Here is a 15,925-nt window from a genome sequence, read left to right as displayed (position 1 = left end):
TTCTTCCGGGACAATGCTGTCCAATGCTGTCCAAACCAGAGCCACTAACCACATGCAACAATTTACATTTAAATTAATAGAAATTAAAATAAATTGAATTTTCAGTTCTTCAGTTACACTGGCCACAGTTCAAGTGCTCAGTAACCCCACACGGCCAGTGGGGGTCATAATGAACAGTCGAGAAAGTTCTACTGAGTGGCACTGCTCTAGATGAATCCATGAGCTACAGAACATGGGGCAAGAATGCCACCATCCTTTGTGTCTCAGGCACATCACACTATAGGAGAAGGTTATTTAAAATTTGTAAATCTGAAAATACATTTCTCTCTGAAACATTTTCCTAAACCAAGTATTTCATTAGGCATCTGGTTAGACTTGCCTCCTTTCTGATTCCATGCCCTATTGTTGGAAATCAGATGCTTTCCTATGGCTACAAATATCAAAATATTTAACAAATCCCAGTCTTCAATCTCTAGTCTTTATCCTGAGTTGCAGAGTTGTCTATTCTCTTGCCTACTGCACATGTACAGATGGGTTTGCCACAGCTATCTCAAATTCACCTGGAAAACAAAATCGTCTTACTTTATCCTTCTTTTCTCTCTCCCTATCTCAATTAATGTATATCCAAATACTCTAAAACATTTGAGTTTAAACATATACAGTTCTACATGTAAAGTATAACTCAATAAAACTGGAAAGGAAAAGAAAACAGGTGAATACAAACTCAGAAAACTTTTTTCAACTTGCCGTTGATAAATATCCTTATTCTTAATTTTAATCTTTATAAAAAATTCAACAAAAAATTTTTAAGTACCTACTATATACTAATACTATAGTAAGGCTAAGAATAAAAAGGAGGGCAAAATAGCAATTCTCCTACCCTCATTGGCTGTACTATCTAGTAGGATATCAAGTAAATTAGACTATTCTGCAAGCATAAGAAAACTTTAAAAGGTGGTAAACAGAGCAACACTAATTAGAGCAAGTTTATGGTTGTTGTGGCTATTAAATTACAAAGTTTCATCAGATGCACCTTCTAAATATTTCTAAATTTCTCAAAGGCACGCCCCCTCTGTTCCCTGCTGCCCCCTTCTACCTTTATATTAGTGGTGTCACTGACTGCTCTCTCTCACCCTCTTCACTGTACCCTCTACTATGCTGCCAAAACAAGCTTTTAAATTATTTTTTTCCATTCTGAGGATGAGTTAAAACCTAATCTAAAACCTAGGCTGTAGCCCCTTATGCTCTTTAAATAGTCGGCGATAGGTCCTTGCACCTAGGATTCGATCCTCACATCTGGAACCAGGAAGAAGTCCAGGAGCGGACCTCAAAAATTGCTCAGCTGGGACACTGATGAAAGAACAGGTCCAAGACTGCATGGCAAAGACTGGCCACAGAGAGGACTGGATGAGGTGACAGAGTATTGACAGAGGCAGAGACCTCTCTTTTTTGTTCTGAGCTCATAAGTAGCAGAACCTTAAACCCAGGGCTATTCAATAATACCTGAACACAGCAGCTACAAGATGTCAAACTTCACATACAGTCCAGTTTTGCTCCAGCATCTCCAGGCTAGACACGCTCAGAAGGAGGGTACCATTGTAGGTGCTCAGAGCCCACCGAGGGCTGCTGCAGAGGTGAAGTTAGTGAGAAAAACAGAACGCTCCACTGCCAAGCTATGCCATACCAATGGGCCAAGAGGGAAACTGCCATGGGATTTTGGCTACAGGGAAACAACTCAGGTATTGGGGCTCTAAGTCTTCACATCAAGCATTTGATTTTTGCATCTGTCTCCCCCACTAGGCCATTAGTTCCTTGAGGGCAGAGACTCTCTAATTTATATCTGTAACCCCATTATCTGGTATATTACTAAAACCCAATAAATGTTAATTAAATAATGAATAATTGACTCTATCCCCACATTGTATTTTCTTATCTTATTCAAATTCTGAAAAGCTGTAAAATAATCTTCATACTTTTCATTCTTTTCACCACCTTTGTTAAAAACCCCAATCTGCTGCTGCTATGTGTGTGCTGTTGTGTCTGACTCTTTGCAACCACATGAACTGTAGGCCACCAGGCTCCTCTGTCCATATGATTTCCCAAGCAAGAACACTGGAGTGGGTTACCATTTTCTCCTCTAAGGGATATTCCCAACCCAGGGATCAGACCAATGTCTCCTGAGTCTCCTGCACTGGCATGCAGATACTTTACCACTGAGCTACCTGCTGCTGCTGCTGCTGCTAAGTTGCTTCAGTCGTGTCCGACTCTATGCGGCCCCATAGACGGCAGCCCACCAGGCTCCCCCGTCCCTGGGATTCTCCAGGCAAGAACACTGGAGTGGGTTGCCATTTCCTTCTCCAATGCATAAAAGTCAAAAGTGACAGTGAAGTTGCTCAGTCATCTCCAACTCTTTGTGACCCCATGGACTGCAGCCTACCAGGCTCCTTTGCCCATGGGATTTTCCAGGCAAGAGTACTGGAGTGGGGTGCCATTGCCTTCTCCTCGGTTCAGCTCAGTTCAGTTGTTCAGTCATGTCCGACTCTTTGTGACCCCATGAATCACAGCACGCCAGGCCTCCCTGTCCATCACCAACTCCCAAAGTTTACCCAAACTCATGTCCATTGAGTCAGTGATGCTATCCAGCCATCTCATCCTCTGTCGTCCCCTTCTCCTCCTGCCCCCTATCCCTCCCAGCATCAGAGTCTTTTTCAATGAGTCAACTCTTCGCATAAGGTGGCCAAAGTATGGGAGTTTCAGCTTCAGCATCAGTCCTTCCAATGAACACCCAGGACTGATCTCTTTTAGGATGGACTGGTTGAATCTAGGAAGCCCCCAAACCACAATTTTGCCCTTAAGTAATTTAAACCATCTATCCTGGCAAGATGTGGTGTTGGAGAAGATTCTTGAGAGTCCTTGGACTGCAAGGAGATCCAAGGACGACAGAGGATGAGATGGCTGTGGCATCACTGACTAGATGGACATGAGTTTGAGTGAACTCCGGGAGCTGGTGATGGACAGGAAGGCCTGGCATGCTGCTATTCATGGGGTCGCAGAGAGTCAGACACGACTTAACGACTGAACTGAACTGAACTGATCTTGGCAGTTCAGACTCTATGTTACTGACCTCTAAAGTCACAGTGAAGTCACTCAGCCCTGTCTGACTCGTTGCGGCCCCATGGATGGTAGCCTACCAGGCTCTTCTGTCCATGGGATTTTCCAGCCAAGAGTACTGGAGTATGCTGCCATTACCTTCTCCAGGGGATCTTCCCAACCCAGCAACCAAACCAGGGTCTCCTGCACTGCAGACAGACACTTTACCATCTGAGCCACCAGGGAAGCCTGACTTCCAGGATATGGTATTAAACACATTTTCAACCAGAGTCCTGAGGCCAGCCCCTGAGGTAACTGAAATTTTTGCCAAATTATTCATACTTGTTTCCCAGTGCCCCCCACCCCTGACTCACACTCTGAGATTCTAAATCGTTTCCATCAATCCTGCCAAACTTGTAACTGCTTTATTTATATCCAAGGATTCTTGACATATAAGGAGAGACATTACTGACCAAATACTGCTGCCTATATGAGTTTTGCAGGAAAATATATTCAAAAAAACTGGAAAAAATTTTGCTTTACATCAGACCACTTTAGTGTTCTTGAAATACATCTTGCACCTGCAGCTCAGTGCCTCTGCTCAATACTTTTCCCTCTAGCTACAAACTTGGCCATCTTCAAGGCCTAGATCAAGTTTCTTACCTTTTCCATGGTTTTGTTTGATTTGACATCCTTCGTGTAAGACAAAAAGTGATCACAGATGACAGAACAATTAATTTTTTGCCCCAGATGCATTCTCCTCATATTCTATTTGTCACATAACATTATAACTTTTTGTTTATAGGCTTCCATAATCTTCCCATATAAAGAATGAGCTCCTGCTGGATTTTCTAAAGGCAAAACCCCAAAATTTTTTGAAAAGTGCTAGGTCCATAGTATGCTATATTATTGAATGTTTTTGGTAACTCGATTATTTAATTTTGCTTAGTGAATCTAAACATTATGAGTGTGTGTGTGTGTGTGTGTGTGTAAAATATGCTGCCTATATAAATAAAGTACATTACACAACCATATATTAAATACTGATTCACCTAGACTATTGCTTTATCTCATAGCGTGGGTGGTTGAGAGGTTACTCCAATCAGGTAATACTTGTTTTTCTCATTAGTTCATCTCTACTGTTTAAAAAGCAGAAAATCCTAGTATTTCCTAAAATGACAAGTATTACAAAATTTGGCAGAATTTAATCATCTCTTCAAATGCAGTTCTCCCATAATTCATTCTGGGTTTTTTTTTTTTTTTCCCTGATGACAAATTTTCTGTACTAATTACATGTCCTTTCCTTGTTCATCGTATTTCCCTCACTCACATCCATTTTTCATTCACATTGCCCCTTTGCAATCTTTTCTATGTTTTTGGCCTTTTATTCAAAGCTTCAGAATTGGCATTCTCTTTGTCTTCTTGTGGGTCTGTGTGCTTACTTCAAATTGAACAGAAATAAAAACACATAGAGTAACTGTAATGTTCTAAATAAATACTGATGTTATGTTTATTATATTCAAAGATATTACAATAAATATTTATAAAAATGATGTTTTCAATGTATACCTGAGGTAGTTTTAGATAGAGGATAAACAATATACTGAAAAACAGCAGTTCAGTCACAACTCCTGCCTTGGCCTTTTCCACATGTATTTTACTCTTTATTTTTAAATTACTATTCTCAATAACTTTAACTTTCTTAGAATGTCCAACTACATTCTATATACATACAAATTCTCTATTGTGAATTCAGTTTTATTTTCCCCCCTTTTTTATTAGTAAAGACATTAACAATAAAATAGGCTCACTTGCTCCAGCTGGTAATTTCTCAGTACTAGTAATATATTATTCCTCTTTTTGTGACATCATAATCATCTATATAGAAGTACCATGTATCTTTGTGTAGAAGCTACTGTTTCCATTAAATTTAATTACCTCCCCCTGTGGTTTTAAATAGAAGTGGCTTCAAAATGAGGGCAGCTTCTATTAAATTTAATTACTTTCCCCTGCTGCTTGCGTGGTAAAAGGGAGGTCACTAAATGAGAGCAGCTTCTAGACTAAAGTATATGGTAACTGTGCGCCAGCAATAATAAAATTTACCCCAACTACCATTCTAGGGAGTTCCATAGCTTTTATCCCTTCTGCTATTTAAAATATTTTCTTTTGCCTTGAGTTAAGCCCCTAATATAATGAGCATTGATAGGAGGAGATATATTTTAAAAATCAATTTTAGTTTCACAGGCTAATTCAAGGTAAACATACGATTTCTATACAAATATATAAAGTGGAAATTATTCCACTCCAAGATTCAAGCTCAGAACTTTTAAGATTAACATCATTTGCTGTCGTTTCTCCAGCTGTAAGGATGCTAAGTTTTATTCTTCACACATTTTCAATGTCTAGTAAAAGCCTTCATTGATTCTGATCAGATGGATTTAAACACTGCTTCCTTAAAGTTATTAAAAAGGTATTAAGTTTGCGGAGATTTCAGAAAAACATTCAGAAATAGGAATGTTAAGAAAAAGAAATCAGGTTCATTACAGACTGTTGTATTTGAAAAAAAGTTAATCTGTATGCTTTATAACAGTATAAAATTATACATTGGTTTAAAAATACTATGGTATAATCCTATAAAATCTAATAGAATATGAAATTTTAAGTACCTCTTTTTTAATTAAATATTAATTAGAAGAAAATTCTACTCAGTTAAAACACCATTGTACTATTTATTTTTTTATACAAGCAGAATGCAGATGAACAATATTTCAATTCAATCACACAGTTTAGTATAAATATAAAACAAGACACCCCTTAAGCATTTTAAGTAACAAATTAAACATTTACATTTTTTACTGTGCACTGAGGCTTAACATTTATGCTGCTTCAAAACCAAAGTAGAGCCTCAAGGGAAGTCTCTCCTCTGACAAATTAATACCTTAGAGAACAGAGCTGAATGGTGGCAATGAACTCATTTGTTCCCCCAATAATGAAGAATGACTTTTTCTTTACCACATCTGTGACTGTTGCTATGGTGACTCAGACTTACCTCATTGCTTCTCGGAGGGCTCCTCGCTCACCAAGAGTCGTGTGCTTGATGTCATCAAAATTATTCTCCAGCTTCTCGCAATTCTGTAACATATTAGAAAAATGCATTAATCCTCCAACATCCTGAGATAAAATTATATCTATGCAATTTTGTAAAAATATAATTGATTATATTGATTATGGACTCAAAAAATATGTACACCACTTTAATTGGGTAGGATTCATTAAAATTGACAGTGTGAATTCAACAGTAACAAAATAAAAACGTCTTATGATACAGCTGTCACAGAATTCATCTTATCAATTTTTGAAAATTGGCTAAATAGGAGAAATGAATATTACATAAAAGTAGTACAACTTCTAGAGTTTTGAAGTTAAAAAATTAGTTCTCTAAAATAATCTGAGTATATCAAAACCAACTGGAATTCAAAAGAAAGCCAATAAAGTTTGAAATCATATTAAACTGGATATGATAAATACTCAGATTTAAAAAAATTAGTATTTACTGAAAACAGAAAGATAAAGCCCAAGCATAATATAAAGCTCAAACATTTTGAAATCGATCTTTAAATAACACATATACAAACTATTCACAAATATACATATGTATATATATTTGAAAATAAATAAGTCCAATCATTAAAATCAAGTGACGCAGTATCAGGCTCTTAGCAATACTGGACTGAATTTTTTAACAGATTTTTAAACATTTTAATAATATTTTTATATGTAAAACTAACTTGATCTTACACGATCCTAATAAGTCATGAGAACATAACGCACAAGATTAAATTTTAGCCTAAAAAGTGTATCCATATGAATCTTTTGGCACATTATATTTCATATATAATTTAGTAGTACTTACGTAATAAAATAATTGGACTTACATTTTAGTTAATTTAAGAAAGAAAAACTAATATAATTTTAAACATTAGTGTGCTCTGTTTAAATTGTAAATAAATATGCTGGATTTTACAAAAACACAGAATTTTGATTAAAAATATTCAGTGTGTAAGTATTTATTGATTGAAAACCCATTAATATATATATATCAATATGATTGTGCTTTGATTTTTTTCAATTGGCCAAATTAAGGCAAACATTCTTTTTAACACAGAGGCATGTTTTATAATGAAAGTCTTGAAAAATCACAAAATTGTACCTAAAATAACTTGAATTGTGATAAAAGTCCTTTTATGGATATGTAAGTAGCAAATATCTCCTGCTCTGTGTCTTCTCTTTTCACTTTTTAATAGTATCTTTTCACAAAGAGAATTTCTTATTTTTAAAGAGGCCCAATTTCTTCTTAGATATATATGCCATTTAAAAGTAGACATTTAATTTTCAAATACATGGGTTTTTTAAATATCTTTGACATTAATTTCTCATTTAAATGCTTTCTTTTCTGCAATCATGCTCTGTGTTTTTTCAGTCTTCAAACTTTATTGAGGCTTTCAATGGCTAAGCCAAATATCTCTCTTGGTAAATGTCACATTGCACTTGAAAGTATGTGGGTTATTTCCAAATATCTTTTATATTGATTTCTAACATAATTCCCCGGTGATAAGAGAACAGACTGTGTGTTACCTTCATACCATGAAATTTTTGCACCTTTCCTTCTTTTATGTCCCTGAATATGTTCCAGCATCTATATTTAATCTATGGGAACCTGAATAGAATTTGTATCCTACTGTTGTGCTAAAATTATATAAATCTTAATGATCTCGAATTGGTTCATGGTGCTTTTTAAGTCTACTATATCCTTTTATGGAGAAGGAAATGGCAACCCACTCCAGTATTCTTGCCTGGAAAATCCCATAGACAAAAAGCCTGGCAGGCTATAGGCCATGGGGTCACAAGAGTCGAACACGACTGAGCAACTAAACCACCACATATCCTTTTACTTTTCTGTATATTGATTCTATTAATGTTTGAGTTTTATATTGACACTCCAATTAAAAATCTTAAATTATCTACTTAAAAATTAGTTATAATATATAGTGGAACTATATGCAATTTTGTTCTGTATTTTCCAAGCCTCCTGTAAATGTGTTATCATACATTCATAATTTTAAAAAGGCCCGATTTATTATTGCTTAGGTTTATGATTGGTGCTATTTTTGTCGTATTTAAGAAATCTTTGATTTTCCTTAAGGTTATAAATATATTTTATTATATTTTTTTCCACAAAGCTCTATTATTTTCATTTTACATTTAGATGAATAGTTCATCTGGAATTGATACTTGTATACAATATGTAACAAAATCACACCATATAGGTCAGTGATTAGATCAGTACTATTGATTGAAAAGACCATCATTTCCCATCTTTCCCATAAAGTAAGATACAGTATACATGGGATCTGATTCTGGAGTCCATAATGGTCAACTGTTTAATTTACTATTCTTGTGCCAGTATCACACTGCTTTAATGACTTATATCGATAATAAATAAAGAATGCCTTCATGAAAAAAAGATAATTCAGTGTAAAACGGGCAAAAGATTTACACAGACTCTATATAACAGAGACACTATATACATAGACACTATATAACAAATAACTAATCTTTTTTAAAAATGCTCAACAGTATTAGTTATGAGAAAGATGCAAATTTTAAAAATGAGATATCACACACATTTTGGAAGAATCTAAAATGAAAAAGATAGATGATACAAAAGTGCTTTTGTAGTTTAAAAACTAAACTGCAAATTGTTATAACCACTTTGTAAAGCTTTTTGGTTGCATTTTCAAAAGCTGAACATTCATGTCTGGGAATACACTCAGAACAAATATATATTATAATATGTTCACCTAAAGTCATATACCAGAATGTTAATTGTAGCACTACCAAATTTTCCAAAACTGTAAAAAAAAAAGTCAAATGCACATAAATATGGAACATACAAATCAATTGTGCTATATTAACACAATCGAAAATACACAGCAATGAGAATGAACAAATTATGACTATGTGGAGTAACATGAATGTATTTCACAAGCATTAAATTAAATGACATACAAAACAGCACACAGGAAAGTTATTCCACTTACATGAAGTTCAAAAATAAACAAAGCTATAGTGAATATTCCAAAAATAAGAAAATAATTCCATTTATAAGAACATAAAAAGAATAAAATATTTCTGAATGTTTAACAACAACAACAAAAAATCCTAAGACTTGGGTACTGAGAAGTACAAACATCATGAAAAAACTAAAGGCTAAAATCAATGGAAAGACATCCTATGTTCATGGATTAGAAGCCTTACTATTGTTAAGGTGTACTACCCCCTAAATTACTCTAAAGATTTAATGCAATTCCTATCAAAATCCCTGCTGACTTTTTTTTTGGCAGACTTTGATAAGCTGATCCTAAAATTCCTATCAGAATATTAAGAACATAGAATAGACAAAAGCTTCCTAAAAACAGAAGAGCAAAGTTGAAGGACTAATACTTTCTAATTTCAAAAATCACTATAAATCTACAATAATCAAGACATATATCCACACACACACACACACACACACAAATGTTCATGCCAGCATTACTCACAACGGAAGACAAAAAGTAAAAAAAAATGCAAGTCAATAGAATGATAAATGGATAAAAAATATGGTATGCCAATATAATGATATTTCTATTCAGATGTAAAGTTCTGGTACATGATGACCTTTAATAACATTATGCTAAGTGAAAAGGCCAGACATAAAAGGCCACATTGCATCAATTCATTTATATAAAATGTCAGTACAGGAATATCCATAGAGACAGAAAGGAGATTAGTGGTTGCCAGTGGCTGCTGAGAGGGAAGGAATTACTGCTAATGGTAATGAGGTTTCTTTTTGGTGATATGAAAGTTCTGATATCAGTGACAATCAGTGTGCAACACTTTGAATATACTAAAAACCACCCATTTATATACACTTTAAAAGAGTGAACCTTATGGTTGTACATATATCAATACAGCTGTTATTTTAAAAACAGGCAATAATGTATGGCAAAAACAATACAATATTGTAAGTAATTAGCATCCAATTAAAATAAATAAATTTATATTTTAAAAAATAAATAGATAAATAAAAATAGGCAAGACTAATCAGTTGGAAAGCAGTGTATAGTGACTACAAGAGGCAGAAGAGTCTTCTAGGGCACTGTTTAATTCATTTTGTGAAAATTCATGGACCTGAATACTTAGGATCTGTTTACTTTTCCATATGTGATACTGCAGTAAGACACTTTTAAAAGATAGTGTGAATTCTGGTGAAGGAATCACAATGCAACAGTATTATCACTACTGTGTAAAAAAAAGGCAGATAAGAAGTTCGAAGTATCTGACATAGTAAATGTTAGCTATCAGCTAATAATAATGAAATAACATTTTATTATTTACTAAAATTCTGTAATAAAGATCAAATTCATGTAACTTACCCTGATAAACTTTTGCTACCTCCTTAACTAAATTACAGACATTTTCTCTATACAGTGATAGTCTTAAAGAATGACACTTATATGACTATAATTGCAAAGATAAATAACCTAATTATTGAAATAGCTTGGCTTTGAAGAACACTCCCAGTACTTCTGAGATAAAATTTATAGTCTGGTCCTCTAAGTTAGAAATCAGACTTTTCCAATCTTTTGCCTAATACTGGATATCAGGGGAGAAAAGCAGGAGGGGGTGTAAAGTTTAAACTGTACAGATTATAGTGCCATTTCAAATATTCTATGGGAACAATAATATTTTTAAGAAGTTTTACGTTTATAGGTGTTCAATGCAGCATTTTTATGACAGTGAAATATCGGGGAGGATTCTAAATTTTCAATAATGAAAGAATGGTTCAATAAAGCACTTTAAATTTAAAGGATATTATGCATTAATTACAAATGCTGTTTAGGTGGACATAGTTAATTATATTTAATAGTTAATAATATTTAATAGTTTAATATTTAATAATATTTAATAGTTAATAATATTGAGTACTTTTTTTAAAAAGACACTATTTAACTGAATATATTATATGATACAATCACAATTATGGAAAACAAACAAGCAAAGCCAAAAAAGACTAGCAATGAAACACTAACTCAGATTTTCTAAAAATGTTAAATAAACAAGGACATCTTTTTTACTTACAGTTTTCAATATTTCCCAAGGTTTTTGTTATATGTTTACTTTTTTTACTTCGAGATTAAAAAAAAACAAGAGATTTTTTTTAAGTTTTGAAAGTATTTGTATATTCTATATTGAATGTGCTTCGTAAAGTAGAATACAACAAAATAATAGATAGCAACAAAAGAAATTTAAGACAGAACTTTACTTTTCCAATATTTGTTTTTTATATTAAATATGACCTTGACAAAATAAGATTTCTGCCTCCTCTATTTGCCAATGAGTCATGAAAGTTCCATTATTTCAAATTGTCCAAAAAAAAGTTTCCAATCAGTTTTATTTTTTAAACCTTGCACTCCCAAAAGAGGTATTAGGATGTACACAAAGCAGTAAAAGAAAATAGTCATGTAATAAAATCAGTTACATATATTCGCTATATTTAACCTACTGTGTACAACTGCTACTCAAATAATGCCACTTGAATGCTACTTAAGCAAATACATAAAAAGACCCAAATATAATTACTTGTCATATAATATTTGCAATGTACTTTTTGAAGTTTCAAATATTCAAACTTAACAACAGATGACTAGCATCTATTTATGATTCTAAACAGACTTCATGATACAATTTTTAGAGTTGCATAATATTCCACTGCGTCCGTGTGCTATTACTTATTTAGCTAATTCCTTCTTGGTTTGATTTGTTTCTTTCTAATGCAATTACAAACATAAAACAGGAATAGATGGATGAAAATGAAATACAAGCTTTAAAGTATTAAGAAAAACATAAATATTCATTAACTTGGATTATTCCTTCCAAATAATTTTCCATCCAACTCAAACTGTTTTTATGTTAAATATATTCAAAATGCATGACTATGGTAAAGTTAATACTCAAATTCAGGATGACTGATTCTAAATCTCATTCTTGTTGTTTCCCAGTTCAACCACTGATGGAAAACAATGTGCATTTTCTTGGTGGTCATATGATTATACTTATTTTTTTTCCAGGTTTTCCATAAACCCAACACCATCAATTTAAATGAATCACTGCTAAAAGTCTCACATTTAAATCTTATATTGAAAAAGTTTTCATAACCTCTTTCAATCAAACTTTACCAAATCAATATGGAAAACTGTATCTGTTGCTTCCTCACAGGTGGCTTATAAATCAGATGTGGAAATAGACACTTCTATTTAATAGTTATGGGCATATTTTTAATAAACCATCTACTTTGAATATATATATACATAAACACAAAGACATACATACAAATATGTTTGCTAAATGGAGTCATTTAACAGAAATAAATCTGTACTCTGACAAGGTATTTTTGTTTTGCATGGTTGGTTTTCAAGACTATCTTAGAAACTCTGATTTCACCAACACGGATTAATGAAATCAAATAAAATTATATCTGAATCCTTTTATTTAAAAATAATTGTCTTCAGTTAGGTTACTGTCTTTAAGACACACTATCTATAGGACATCTGAGATTTACTCATTAAATCTAATGGAAAAGCTAGAAAGTCACACTACTGTAATTAAGAGAGAATTTTAAGATCTCAATATACCATTGAAAGTAACTCCCTAGACCAGAGCAATAATGTCCAGGGCAAAACAAGTCATAGATAACAAATATTTTAAGGCAGCCTGCCACAACCATGTGACACAGCAGCTTAGACTCAAAAGCAAACAGACATAGTTCACAAAAATCTCTCATCACCTCAATATCCATTTCTCAGTCCCTTGGAAAAAACCGTACAATAAAATGTCAAAAATAAAAATAAAAAATAAGCTTTTATCATTTCTCATAATTTAAAATCATTCCAAAACAGTAAATGTTAATCTGATCAATTTTTGGAAAAGGTCAATTCACAGTAAGATCTATGTATAGACAACTATTCATAAACAGAATTATTGTGGAAATTTCACTTTTTCAGATTTATATTTTAAAAAATTATATAGATGGCTTCAGAATCTCCAATGAATCTAGATGTTAGTACAAAAAAAAAAATTGCCTCCTTTCTATGTGGTAAGTTAAGAGCATGAAGAAAAAATATTGTTTTGTCTGTTTTTCTTTTGGACCTGACATCCCTCATCACCTTCCTCCTCTTTGCAATCTTCACTGTAATTTTAAACTTTATTTTGGCCACCACCACTGCAGAGAAACAAGTTCATGAAGAACATTTAAAAAGAAACTACTAAAATTACTAGATTTTGAGATCTTAAAGGCCTATTCCTAGCATAAACAATACAGTGGGAAAAGTACTTGACTGTTTAGTTTTACCAGCCACAGAGATAGGAGATAACACTCTGCTGAAGACAGAGAGAGAATTGGACACAAAAGCCTAAAGTAGCACCACTGAGCTCATTGTGGCTCCAGGAATTGAGGACAGCCAAAGACCTCAGAGCTGACTGAGAAAGTGTTCCAGAGCATCTCAAGGGATTTCTTCACTTTAACGATGAGAAGCCTCAAAGTTAGATTTTATCTGAAAGTGGTTAAACTGACATATTTTGCCATGAAGTGCAAAGAGAACCCAAAGTGAGTGACAAATACCAGAAATGCAAAGGCGGCGCTGTTTCACAATCCCTGAGTCTGTACAAAGCTTACTGTGCCCAACAGAATGAAAAAAAAAAAAAAGAGGAAATAAGTGAGTGCTGTAAACATTTAAAGTCTAAGTGTTACCTTCACCAAAAGTACCTCTAAGTCCTGAGGAAATCAAATCCAAGGCTTTTTTTTTTTTTTTCAAGAACAATATATGAAAGTACAAAAGAAGAGATACAAGGGTTAAATCTAATTTAGACGAATGTCAGTCTTTTTCCAGAATCAAGTTAATATCTCAAGAAACTAGCATCTTTATATATTCATCCTCTCCATAAGTAAATTAAGCATCAGAGCCGCTAGACGAGGGGCAAAAAGATTCACCGTCATGTCCACCATCAGTAACATTTTCATAAAATTAGGGACAACTGTAAGTAAAACGGAGCCAACATCCTCCTATCAAAATCTATTCTCAGCCCGGTGCACACAAGCATGTACCTGAGAAAAATTACAAACCTATTTTTAAGTAACAAATAACTTAATATTTTGTTTACTCCAGGATAAAATCCTGTAACTCAGATCAGGACTTGAACCCCCACAGTCTTTTAAATGAGATCACACACTTGGTCTCAAGATTTAATAAAACTCAGGTTCTTAATATCTCATTGCAGAAAGAATTCAGTGAAAGACAATGTGATAGGTAAGAAGCAGATTTATTTAGAGAAAAATACACTCCACAGACAGTATGGGCAATCTCAGAAGGCGAGAAGCCCCCCAGATATAGCATGGTTAGTTCTTATAGGCTTAATAATTTAATGAGCTAATGAGTGGGAGGATTATTCCAAATACTTTGAAGAAAGGGCAGGGATTTGCCGGAACTGAGCCACTGCCCACTTTCTGACCTTTTTTGGCTGGTCTCAGAACTGTCATGGCAGTGATGGATGTGTCATTTAGCATGCTAATGTATTACAATGAGCATATAATGAGGCTCAAGCTACACTGGAAGCCAAATCTCCACCATCTCGATCTTAGTTGGCTTTAACCAGTTTTTGTCATGTCCTATGGCCATGTCATTCTTTTAAATGTTGTACCCTGCCCTCTTCCCTCCTGTTTCAAGGGAATTTTATATGTAAGTGTAGGCTCAGGCGGTAAAGCATCTGTCTACAATGTGGGAGACCCGGGTTCAAGCCCTGGGTTGGGAAGATCCCCTAGAGAAGGAAATGGCAGTCTACTCCAGCACTATTGCCTGGAAAATCCCATGGACAGAGGAGCCTGGTAGGCTACAGTCTACGGGGTCACAAAGAGTCGGACACAACTGAGCGACTTCACTTATCCCAGAACACAATTTCAGGCATAAGTAAGGCATAAGGGACTTTCCAGGATGTAAAAACTTTCAAACAGTTCTAAAAATTACCTTGCCCATGGTTGATGACTGATACTTCCTATTTTTCAAGGGCCTCATAATTTCCTTTGACCAAGACAATTGCATAAGAAAGCTGCATCCATCACAGCAGATGAAAGATGGACCATCAATTTTGTAGGAAATAAGGAAGGGAAAGGCAAAAGTATATTAAAAGGAAAAGGGGACACACAGAGAAAATGAACAAACTACTCTTCACATTAGAAAGCACAAGAACAAGAAAAATCAGTGATTAGTAATAAAACACTGGGACAAAAAACAGGCCTATTAGCCTAAACACCATTGAGCAAGTAAGTGGGAACACACAGGAATAATGGAAGGACATGAAAGTATTGAATTTAGTGCTGACCAGACATCCCATTTGCTACAGTAGGCAAAGGTTATCTCTACTTAATTAGTAGGAAACTGGAAATCCATACCATCAACCAGGGTAAATGTTACAGTTTTTTGGCATATAGGGATGTATTATCGTAAAGTAGTAAACATGAAGGGCTTACTCTGTGTTATACACTTTTCTAGGAACTTTACCCTTTTAATCTGCACAAAAATCATTGAGCTGTATATATTACAAATGAGGAAAAAGGTATACGGAGATTAAGGTAAATTGCCTACAGTCATATAGCTAGTAAGTGATAAAACAGGGATTTGAACCCAGGGAGTCTGTCCTCAAAGCTAGACTCAAACCCCTCAGACTGCTTCAAAAGAGT

At 34.2% G+C, this 15,925-nt stretch overlaps 1 protein-coding gene across 1 annotated transcript in view; it reads right to left on the bottom strand.

Moving 5' to 3' along the window:
• The window catches only part of DPYD (dihydropyrimidine dehydrogenase), a 934,615-nt gene that overhangs the window by 808,425 nt on the left and 110,265 nt on the right, over positions 1-15,925 (bottom strand). The window contains exon 3 of the mRNA XM_052637354.1: positions 6,140-6,222. Coding sequence (XP_052493314.1) covers positions 6,140-6,222 — 83 coding nt within the window. The remainder of the gene's footprint in view (positions 1-6,139; positions 6,223-15,925) is intronic.

This window comes from Budorcas taxicolor, chromosome 3 (assembly GCF_023091745.1).
Source record: "Budorcas taxicolor isolate Tak-1 chromosome 3, Takin1.1, whole genome shotgun sequence".
Taxonomy (NCBI): Eukaryota; Metazoa; Chordata; class Mammalia; order Artiodactyla; family Bovidae; genus Budorcas; species Budorcas taxicolor.
The sequence above is the reverse complement of the archived record's forward strand: the minus strand, read 5'-3'. Positions and strand labels throughout refer to the sequence as shown.